This window comes from Cynara cardunculus (genome assembly GCF_001531365.2).
Source record: "Cynara cardunculus var. scolymus isolate 2C chromosome LG 2, CcrdV1, whole genome shotgun sequence".
NCBI lineage: Eukaryota > Viridiplantae > Streptophyta > Magnoliopsida > Asterales > Asteraceae > Cynara > Cynara cardunculus.
Window position 1 is genome coordinate 785,765 of NC_037529.1, and position 11,965 is coordinate 797,729.

Genomic DNA, 11,965 nt, shown 5'->3' on the forward strand with positions numbered 1-11,965 from the left:
AAAATGAGTTTTAAGAGTTTTTGTCAAATATTTTATAATATAGTATAGATGAAAACTATGTAAAAATGTTTATAAATTATTTAATTATTTACTTTATTATGTTAATTATAACTATTATGTAATACATAAATTCACCAATAACTTTTGATGGCAACTTGTATAGGTTTTGTCCTATGAAGTCTAAGTCGTATAAAACACCAGACAAACATTTATTTTATTCAGTTTTACCATCTTGTTTTGTACAACGCAGTCCAACCATGTCTGCATATTAAATGTCGCCTTAGAATAAGATAATTGTCAAAGGTAAATGTAATATTTTTTAAGATTTTCAATACCTAATATCTATTAAGGGTTGTTTGTTTACCTCTTAATAGTTATACTAAGATGCAGTATCTGAATCGTTAATAGGTGAATTTTGCTTGACATTTTTTTTTTTGCCTCTTAATGGGAGCCTCTTTTCCTTCAGCCCATCTCCCCGAAAACAACGTTCGACTTACATGTGTTAAGCATATAGCTAGCGTTTCTTATGAGCCAAGATTAAACTCTTTTTTTTTACCATGATTTGTCCCCGCGATGGTAGAACCTGCCAGATGCAACAAATGATGAGTTCTTTTTCCTTCTCGCGAACCATGAAAGCACCTGGCACCCAGTGGAGCAAAGCTTATTTGGGAAAACGGCGCATAAAAAAGGGCTGGCCCGTCAAAAGCCCGGTGCCTTCGCGAACGAAGTTCAGAATCAACAAGGGTTCGTAGAACGAAGGGAGTGTACAACTGGGTCGTAGGCCCAGTTTTTTGTCTGTTTTTGTTGAAGGGAGGAAGATTACATGCCCCTTTTCACGGTTCTCCCTTTAACACCAACGGTAGATAGGAACTGAACTGTCTCACGACGTTCTAAACCCAACCCACGTACCACTTGAACCAGCAAACAACCGAACCCTTGGGACCTTCTTCAACCCCAGGATGTGATCAGTCGACATCGAGGTGGCTTGCTCCAGGTGCATGAGTAGCCCTGCAGAAGAAGTCAACTAGAAGGGCAAATCTACCTAGTCAAAACTCTTGTTCAGAAACCTCTGCAAACAAAATTTTAAGCTTCCTCACTTTCACCCTATGAGTTCATGGTGCTTTCCTTGCTCGCCTTCACTCATATCATAGGGTTGTGTTCAGTACGATTGGTCACTGAAAGATCTTTCGAGTCGAACTAAAACTCTCCGAATGATTTTGTATCATGAGCCTCCTGCCCTCATTTAACTATTAAACGTCATAATTTCATTGTAAACAATTACCAAATAATTATATTTTATTTTGAACTATATCATAAAAACCTTTTAATCATCATGAATATCTAATCATTTTGTATCAAACTATTATCACCGACAAAAAAAACCCCTTAGAAAAAGATTTTTTAAGATCCCTTGGTAAAAAAAAAAAAAACAAAAGGAATGAAAGAACACCGTCACAAGGCGGCTAAATATCTCGAGTTATAAAACAACAAATTTGCACCCGAAATTTTTACATAACAAAAGCTGGGTGGACTCCGCCTAACCCCCCTCTGAAAACTTCCCCTCAATCGCCGATAACCCTTTTCCGATTCTTGATCTCCGGTTGTTTTCCTCCGGCATCTTCTAAAATCGCAGGTGCTTATCGAGATCATCACTCTGTTCACTTGCTTTATGATTGAAAGCAATTATTATGCTTCGTCGTAATCTGATTTCACTGTTCTGCTTGATCGGGAAATCTTGTTTCTATTCCTGTTTTGGAGATTTTGTGTGTTTGATTGGTTTGCTTGGATGTCGTGAATATATTTATCGTAGAAAAACCATATCATGTAGTAAGCTAGGGTTTGTGAAAAATTTAGTGAAATAATTGTTTTGTGAGCTTGGGTTTCTTGCTTGTATCTGTACGGATATGAAGTATTGTTGGGGAGGCTATAGGTATGAATGATGGGGGTGCTATATAGTTTGTGATTTATTTTGTTCACAAAGCTTCAAAAAGCCACCCACGTCGATCCCCCTTATTGTTTGACTTGAAAGGATTGTTTATAGGTTTTGAATTATTTGAGATTCATCAGGAAAGATATGCCTGTTTTAGATGATTACATTTTTTGGGGATAATTTTGGTTGCGGAGAAGTATCCACATTCATAGATAACTCATAGCAAGGAATATAAGTCACTGAGACGGTAAGTCCAAAATGGAACAAAACACATAACAAGTAATCTTTTTTTTTTTGGGGGGGGGGGGGGAAGCACACAAGAAGAATGATTATAGGAAGCCAGAGACCACAAAAGTTGTACCAAGTGGCTTTTGGCCGAATTTATGAAACAAGTTGCAACCCTTAGGTTGTGAATTTGAGTCTATTTGAAGATGTGTGTGAGATTTTCTTTGCTGTTCTTTAGAAAAGCAATAACCTTCAATGGCATAGCAACATCCCACTAAAACATCTGTTTTTTCACAATGCTCAAGGCAAGAAAAGGCTAATATGACAAATGTATGTAAACATAGAGAGATTGGTTGAGAAACAAAAATTATTGTTTGGACTTGGGAAAGCCAAAAATTTCGGGTGCAAGTCTACACGGCTTGTGTTTAAGGATAAGCTGATTCTGTTTTGGACACCAAGGAATGCAAGGCTACACTAGTACGAGGAAAGTCATTGTTTCACCTAGCATGGAAGTGCATGATTACTATAAAGGGGCATAAGCCTACACTTTTTTTCCCCTTCTTGAATGTATAAAGTGAAAAGCTAGTTCCAAGACACATCAAAGTGAGTTTCCTTTTTAACACTAATGTGCTTTGCACCTTGGGACTTTGACACTTGGTATACCTTCAATTTTGTATAACATCCATGGCCCATCTCAAACAATAGCATTCTGCCCTATCTCTGCTATAGTACCATTCTTGGTATCTAGCAACTGAACTTCATTTGCTTTACATGTTTCGAGAAAAGATCACATTAAACCCCATCTTTTGTCTTGACACCCTCTAAACTTCCATGACCCGACATGCAATTCCTTGCTTGTGTGAAGCGTAGCACACTCTTTAGATCCAGTGTATCTGCTAATAATCAACTTTGAGAATTTGGATCAGCAAACCAGACCGTATGAACCTTCAACACCAGAAGTGTGACTAAGGAAGGCAATTCTTTGGACCTAGGGTCAAGTATTTTCTCATTGATTAGTGCTTCTTATCGATAATTACCATGCATGAACATATAGCTTAAATCTAAGCTAAGGGATCCTATTTATACTTAATAAATGAGATTGTGGTTCATCTAGGACTTCCAATTACAGTTGGAATCAAGGATCTAGGATAGGGATGATCCTTAGTCTTCTTTAAGATGTCCCAAAACGTCTTTATATGCTACCAGGAGAAATGATGGCTGATTTTGTGTGGGAAATTTCTTGAATCATTCACAAAAGTGTATAAACCTGGGATTCATCATGGTGTATTCACTCTAATATGGCATCTAACCTTTCATTCTAGGAGAACTCATTGAGCTCAAACCCACAATTTTGCGGCTAGTTGTCTATTTGAAACATGTTATATCTTCTTGCCGTTGTGTTTCTCTGTCAATTTATTTTACCACTTTAAAAGCAGCAAAGCCTTGTTATGTGCTTCGGAAAGAAAATCCCCCTCTAGAGAAAATCGTCAAGGAGGTTAGTAATTAGGCTGTGTTAGCATGTTGCAAGGGAATGTTCTTTTTCCGGATAAAGGTTGCAAAAGGGATATTAGTCCCTCAAAGGTCGGAATAGATGGATAGTCTTTTTCTTTTTGTGCTATAAATGTCGGTATTGAAACTTGTCATCTTCTGTTTCCGATATTCAATTATATTCTATTATCAGATTATGATCTTGTGTAATAGTTTTCTGATGGAACAAATCTCCTCATTTGGCTTATACTTTTCTGAAGGAGCTGTGTTATAATGACTATGTCCCAAATGAAGACCATCGAGTTGGACGAAGGATGGAATTTCATGCAGACTGGGATAAAGAAGCTGAAGAAAATTTTGGAAGGGCATCCAGAACCACAATTTAGCTCTGAAGAGTACATGATGCTATACACGTATCCTTACCTCCCTCAGATCCATTTACTTTTTTTATAATGTTTCATCTCCCCTGGATAGCTTCTACGCCATTATGTTCTGCATTAGTCAAAATTTTGAGTTACTCTATTTTCTTAACTCTGCATAAAGCACTATCTATAACATGTGTACTCAAAAGCCTCCACATGACTACTCCCAACAGCTGTATGATAAATACAGGGAAGCATTTGAAGATTATATTAGTTCAACGGTAAACCTTTTTTTTTTTTTTGTTTTGCTTTCAACACAAAATGCTTGGGTTTCTAATAATAATATTTAGAGGTCGTGGATTGTGAAATGAAGATGGAAACAATACGTTAGCATACATATACAGGTGGTTGTAGTTAATGGAAAGTCACATGCATTGTCTACCTTAAGATGGATTTCACCGTAATGTATATCATGGCATGGCAACTATGTTTTTATTACTGAAAAACAATTGGATGATTATTATAAATGTTCGAATCATAAGATTCATGGTACAGTTGTACTTCGTTTGGAATTTGCTTCAGAGAACGAAGTACAATTCACAGAACGAAGTACAACTGGACCATGGATCTTATGATTTTGACATCTATGATAACAATCCTCGTTTTCAGTAATAAAAAATAGTGGCTGTGATATACAGAACAATGAAATCCATCTTAAGGTAGACAATGCATGCAACTTTCCATTAACTACCACCACTTATATATGTTATGCTAACGTATGTTTTTTTTTTCTTTATTTCACAATTAATGTCCTTTGATTATCATTAATAGAAGCCCATCTAGTGTGTTGTATATATCACGTGTTGTTTCAATATTTGCACCCCTCAGACCCCTGCCTTGTGTGGGGTATACTGGGATGATTTGGCTTGGTTTATTTGACATTCGCAACCCCTTCAATCTGCAAGTCACTGGCTTATGTACTTTGATTACGTATTGGTTCTCACTACTGCATTTGCCATCATTCTTAAGGTGTTGCCATCATTAAGAGAGAAACATGATGAGTTTATGTTGCGGGAGCTTGTGAAACGATGGGCGAATCATAAAGTAATGGTCAGGTGGCTTTCACGATTTTTCCATTATCTTGATCGTTATTTCATTGCTCGGAGGTCCCTGCCAGCACTGAATGAAGTTGGTCTAACTTGTTTCCGTGAATCGGTTTGTGCTGTTGCCACCTTGTATTTATTTGAGCACATAATTCACCATAGGTTTTGGTTTCTAATGCTTCCTCTTTTTTGAAGTACAGGTTTATGAGGAGACTAAGGGTAAAGCTAGAGATGCTGTTATTGCCCTTGTAAGTTATTTTATTTGCTCATGCACCATCTCTTTATGTGCTTTGCAAAATTTGAATTAAGAATGCTTGTGATCCAGATCGATCAAGAACGAGAAGGCGAGCAGATTGATAGAGCACTGTTGAAAAATGTTCTTGATATATACGTGGAGATAGGGATGGGACAGATGGATTTCTATGTAAATGACTTTGAAACTGATATGCTTACTGATTCTGCTGCTTATTATTCTCGAAAAGCATCAAATTGGATAGTGGAAGATTGTTGTCCTGATTACATGTTGAAGGTAATTACTTTAAGCTTTTACTGCCATTGCTGCAGTTGCCATTTTTGATAATGGCCTCAATTGTTATTGCTCTTCATCATTATCACTGTTAATATTGTCATATTATGTATATGTTTTATCTTGTTTGATTGATTTTCAACAGGCTGAGGATTGTTTAAGAAAGGAAAAAGAGAGAGTCTCTCACTATTTGCATTCCAGCAGTGAACCTAAGCTCCTGGAGGTTAGTTTTTCTGATATATGTTCAAAGTTTCAAAAGTAATGGATTATACGAATTTCAGGGTTAGGCCATCGAACAATGACCAGAACATGGTGTTGGCCTTTTTAATAATTTTATAGTTTAATTGCGATTTCCATGATTTTTCTTGCTTTTGCATATTTTTGTATGTTTTTAGCTTGAGAAATTCCTAGAAATCTTCGGTTGTTTACAGATGGTTGAAACATTAGTAGAGTAAATATGTAATATTTGCACTTACTATTTATCTGAAAGTGCACAAATATATGAACCAAAGTTTAATTGATATGGTTGCACATTTGGGTGCCTTTTCACTACAAGCATATTGAGTTTTGGGGCTGTTCTATGTGTTTACTATAGGAAATTTAAGAGCATCTCCATCAGATCCTCCAAACTGGAGATTTTGGGGATTTTTGCTCCAACAGATTCCCCAAAACCTTCTCTAAAATGGAGAAAGTAGGAGAGAGTGAAATTCTCCAATTTTGGAGAACTCTCCAAAAGTGATTACCTATGAAAGAGTAATTATTTTTTATTTTTCTACCATTGAGAATCCTTGAAATTAAGTATATAGGAGAGAGATGATATTTTATGAAATGTATTGAATATTTTAATAACATAATTCATATTGTAATCTCCAAAATGGAGAAGCTATTGGAGATGAATATAAATTTTCTTTGGAGATTTTAACTTTTGATTTTTCATTTTGGAGAATCTGTTGGTGATGCTCTAACATCTGGGAAGCATGTGTACTGATGTTGTAGCATTTCAATATGACCCCATCAACCTCATATTTATGTTCTCTTTTTTACTTTTATAGAATGTGCAAAATGAATTGTTGGTCATATATAGCAGTCAGTTGCTTGAAAAAGAGCATTCTGGATGTCGTACCTTGCTTCGAGATGATAAGGTACTTTGGTGTTCACATTAAGGATTTTGCCTAAAGTATTATGATCGATGGCTAGCTAAGTTATCATGTTCACTAACAAATAGGTGGATGATCTCTCGAGGATGTATAGACTTTTTTCAAAAATTCCCAAAGGATTGGATCCTGTCGCTAATATGTTCAAGCAGGTATTGCTTTGTTCATAGGAAATCACATAGATTACTATCTTTGTTGCGGTGCTAATGCTTTGAATATTTTTGGGGTGCTAGCATGTTACCGCCGAAGGAATGGCTCTAGTCCAACAAGCTGAAGATGCTGCAAGTAACAAGGTAAGCACAGTTTCTAATGAACTTGAATTATATGGCATTTTTCATCAAGTTCTCTCTATTACATGAACTTGGCTGCATCTTCATACTTTTTATTGCAATGTAATCACTTCTAGATTTATCTTGGCACTAGCAATGAGCTAAATACACACATATATACAAATTCAAGTACTAGCATGATGCATTATCAGAGTTGTTAAAAGCGTGTCCGTGCCTACGCTTTGAGGCTCATAAGGCTCAAGGCCTTGGGCTTCTTTGAAGTCTGAGGCTAGGCATATTCACTAGGCTCACTAAGGCGCTGCGCCTTGTGGACCTAGGCATGCTTCATAAAGAGTTACTAAATACCTAGTCAAACTCTAGTATTAAATAGGTTTTCTCATCTTCTCATCACCAAGACTTCTTAAAAAAAGAGTTAACCCCCTCTGTCGTAGAATAAGTGTTCACATTTATATTTTAGTTTGTCCCGAAATAAATGTCCACTTCAAAAAAATAAGTGCATACTTCCTCATTCTACCCTTAATTATGAGATGAAGAAATAATTACTCTGTATTATTAAAGGTAGCACTATCTAAATTCGTTAAAAGTGTAATAATTACACTTCTCTAAACTGTGTGCCTTTTTCATTGTGGACACTTATTTTGGGACGGTGGAGTATTAAATAGATAAGTCAAACCACTAATATTAATTACCAGGTCCTTAGAACTTCAAGCTTCCTCTATAAATACCCATACCTTAAAAACTTCTTCTCATGGCTCACGCTTTAAACCCTTCTCCCTTCTGCCTCTAGCCTTTGACAACTTTGTGGATTATACTTGGCATGCTACTTCATAATTGTCTTCATAATTGTTTCTTTTAGTATTGTCAGTGTACAAATTATTCTATTTAAAAAGTAATGGGATTATCTATGTTGTAATATGGGCAAAGCAGAAATGTGACGGAGAGAGCCAGGAGCAATGCAGTAAAGAACTTGTTGCATCATCTATGTTCATACTTTATTTGTATAATAAACAAAAAAGAATGATAGTACACCATAATTAAGATCATTAGAAGTTAAAAAAATATCCTTGCAATCACTTTTTATGATTACTTACCTATAACACCCAACTTTCTCTATCGTATTTTTACAGAAATTTTGGCATGACCTATTCGTACAGTCGTCGTTTGCCATATATTACAACCCGATTTTTGTATAAATCATTCATTTTTTTGAAAGTGTGGATCATACCCAGTTGTTCAGGAAAGATTAAATTGTGAGGACAGAATTTCTGTAAGGAGGGAGTTTGTAACACCCGAAATAATAAATAACATAATGTTAGGTGTTACATTACCATTCTTATACATGCTGAGTTATTGAATGTTGCTTCATCATAAGTTACTGTTTTGTATGTTTGCCTTACCAAGTGCTCATGACTGTTCTTCCACAGGCGGAAAATGTTGGTGGTCCCCAGGAGCAGGTAACATCCTTGGCTTATCATTCTCTGAACGAAATATATGGAGATGGTTAGAGCATCTCCAACAACTATGCTATTTTAGAAACTTTGGAGATTTGGGCTCCAACAGCTATGCTAAACTCTCCCTCTAAAATAGAGAAAAAAAGGAGCGAGAATGAAGAAATCTCTAAATTTGGATGAAGATAAGAGAAATATAGCATACCTGTTGGAGATGCTCTTAACTGCTCAGAAACTAAGTGGTCGACTTTTCAGGTGTTCGTCAGGAAGATAATCGAGTTGCATGACAAGTTTATGGCATATGTTACTGATTGCTTCGTGAACCACACACTATTTCACAAGGTCAACTCTTCCTTTGTCATCTAGTTTATTTATTTTCTATTCTTTTGGCAAAAGTTTACCCTATTTTTTGATTCTTCTTTAGGCCCTTAAAGAGGCCTTTGAGGTTTTTTGCAATAAAATTGTGGCTGGTTGCTCGAGTGCGGAGCTGCTGGCTTCATATTGTGACAATATCCTCAAAAAGGGCGGTAGTGAGAAGCTGAGTGATGAAGCTATCGAGGAAACTTTGGATAAGGTAGCCTCTAGTGCTTTTATTTGGTCTTGTTTACAGTCGTTTGATTCACACGAGGCATGGCATTTTGACGGTATGGATTTGATTTTTACAGGTTGTTAAGCTCCTAGCATACATCAGCGATAAAGATCTTTTTGCAGAGTTCTATAGGTAAATGTATAGATCTTTATTTTTTTATAATCTTTACCTTCTTTATGAAAGCTGCAAATTAAGAAACCCCATATTCTGTATTTTATATGGAGCAGAAAAAAACTTTCTCGGCGTTTACTTTTTGATAAGAGTGCGAACGACGATCATGAAAGGTTGATCCTCTCGAAGTTAAAGCAGCAATGTGGTGGACAGTTCACATCAAAGATGGAGGGCATGGTAATTATCTTGCCGAGTTCTTATCATGTGTTAATAATGTGGTTGATGTTTTTCTTCATCTTGACATGCTATGATCTTTGCTCCCAGGTGACCGATTTGGCTTTGGCAAAGGAGAATCATAGTCAATTTAATGATTACCTTTCCAATAATGCTTTTGCCAATCCTGGGATTGATTTGACGGTCACTGTTCTGACTACGGGTTTCTGGCCAAGTTATAAATCTTCTGATCTTAGTCTACCCGAAGAGATGGTAAGCTGCTTCTGACATGTGATTTGAGATTTATTATTAGAGATAGATAGATAACTGATGTTCTTAAGGATTTTAGGTGAAATGTGTTGAAGTATTCAAGGAGTTCTATCAGACAAAAACCAAACATAGAAAGCTCACATGGATCTACTCTTTGGGCACGTGCAATGTGAACGGTAAATTTGATCAGAAGACGATAGAGCTGATTTTGGGAACCTACCAGGTGATTATTTGAGAGGAAAAGTGTGGTGATTCTATTCTTTTGATGGTGTGCTTGTTATTCATTCTGTTTCTGTTCTTTTCAGGCGGCTGCTCTTTTGCTGTTCAATGCTTCGGATAGACTGAGTTATTCAGATATCAAGACACAGCTAAATCTTGCTGATGAAGATGTGGTGAGATTACTCCAGTCATTATCCTGTGCCAAGTATAAGATTCTCACCAAGGAACCAAGCACAAAGACCGTTTCTGAAACCGACCATTTCCAGTTCAATTCGAAGTTCACTGACAGGATGAGGAGGATCAGGGTGTGCATCCACTTACGAACTTGCTTATTTCATTTCACTTAATTTTTTCTTTTCTTCTGTATATACCGTGTGACTTGTTTCTTCTACACCAATCAGATCCCTTTGCCACCTGTGGACGAGAGGAAGAAAGTTGTGGAGGATGTTGACAAGGACCGGCGATATGCTATAGATGCTTCCATTGTCCGCATAATGAAGTCACGGAAAGTTCTTGGCCATCAACAACTTGTCATGGAGTGCGTAGAGCAGCTAAGTCGCATGTTCAAGGTTTGCCATTGATTCCTCTTATCAATCATTTCATTTGGGCATCTTCATTTTAGTTTTACCATATGATATGAGGAGAACTGAATACGTGATTGTAGGTCCCACTCATTTGATGTGAGGGGGCATGGGGTTGGGGTGGGACCCATAGAAGAATAGTGATGATTAATGAAGACAGTTCGGGTTTAGTAGTGTTGAAGCATCTCCAATGGGGGTTTTCCCCTGAATGGTTACCAGGGTGTTCCTCAGTTTTTCATTTTTTTGGGGGTTTTCCCCTGAATCTCCCTCTTATATATTGTATATAAATGTATATATATTTGTGTAGCATATATACATATTTTGATGTGTATATATATCCGTTTCGGGGCTGAAGCCTCAAGACTGCCTCGAGGCTTACGCCTCGCCTCGTTGAAAGAAAACATCTTGAGGCCTGATTCCGCCTTCTAAAACATTGATGCTACTTCTAGACTGAAAGTGACGTGCCCAGGCTATTTCTATCCTACATTTCTATCCCCAAATGAATGCATCATAGGATTCTTTACATAGTTTAATGGAAGTGTTCGACTATTAGTCAAATGTCTAAACCACCCGTCATTAATGACAGAATAGAAAGATCTTGGTGACCAAGATCGATGTTGTTAATATTCTGTAGGCAAAGAGGTAGTTTTCAACTGAAACATTCCAAACAGACGAGTCGTCGTATTTTCTGGTGATTGTGGCATATATTTGAGATAAGACTTATTATTAAAACACTCGATAATGACAAGAAAGTAACCTTGTGGACCACTATTAAGATACCAATGCTTCATAGCGATTATGGGTCGGAAGTTGTTGTTTTGGATTGAAACTTTGCCAACAAAAAGAAAATGATTGTTAGCAGCTTAATGAGACTCGTAGCTTATTCGGTCAGCTATACAATACTGTGTGGTGGTGGCTTAATGATATTGAAAGTGGCTTTTATTCAGCAAGCTTTTAGGGGGGAGCTTTATGCAGAAAGCCAAGTTTTTTTTGAACATTTCCCTCCCAATTAAAAACACGTTTCTTCCATCTATAGACAGATTAATTCATACAATAAGCTTTATCCATATAGGACTTAATGGAAAACCAACCAAACAACCCCTTAGAGTTGTCAGCTGTTAAAGAATGATTCCCGTTGCAAATATGAGTTCCTAAGTGTATTGAATTTGATATGCAGCCTGATTTTAAGGCAATCAAGAAGAGGATCGAAGATCTTATCACACGAGAATACTTGGAAAGAGACAAAGAGAACCCAAATCTGTTCAAATATCTCGCTTGATCTGAAAAAAGCCAACCTCCATGGAAGCGCTAGAATTCCACAATCACATTTTGTTGCAACGGAAAGGAGAAGAGCAAGATTTCATCAGGTGTTTAACGGTAACGAATGAAACACCATCTTTTCTTCTCATGCTGGTTATTCCGTGCTTTGCTTCTTTTGGGTTGGTGGTTGGGGGGG

At 36.9% G+C, this 11,965-nt stretch overlaps 1 protein-coding gene across 3 annotated transcripts; it reads left to right on the forward strand.

Moving 5' to 3' along the window:
- Positions 1-1,495: 1,495 nt before the first annotated feature.
- Positions 1,496-11,956, forward strand: LOC112505804 (cullin-1-like). Of its 3 annotated transcripts, XM_025109805.1 has the most exons (20): positions 1,496-1,633; positions 3,904-4,056; positions 4,187-4,286; positions 5,035-5,220; positions 5,309-5,356; positions 5,434-5,637; positions 5,780-5,857; positions 6,687-6,776; positions 6,860-6,940; positions 7,022-7,081; positions 8,503-8,532; positions 8,782-8,868; positions 8,951-9,100; positions 9,192-9,247; positions 9,343-9,463; positions 9,551-9,712; positions 9,789-9,932; positions 10,015-10,233; positions 10,330-10,497; positions 11,687-11,956. In XM_025109805.1, the coding sequence occupies exons 2-20, from the start codon at positions 3,917-3,919 to the stop codon at positions 11,786-11,788; spliced, it is 2,226 nt and encodes a 741-aa protein (XP_024965573.1). In that variant the 5' UTR covers positions 1,496-1,633; positions 3,904-3,916; the 3' UTR covers positions 11,789-11,956. The 3 variants fall into 3 exon arrangements, with proteins under 3 accessions (XP_024965573.1, XP_024965575.1, XP_024965574.1); XM_025109806.1 differs by lacking the exons at positions 1,496-1,633; positions 4,187-4,286 and having other exon boundaries at positions 3,972-4,056; XM_025109807.1 differs by lacking the exons at positions 10,015-10,233; positions 10,330-10,497; positions 11,687-11,956 and having other exon boundaries at positions 9,781-9,867.
- The last annotated feature ends 9 nt before the right edge of the window (positions 11,957-11,965 follow it).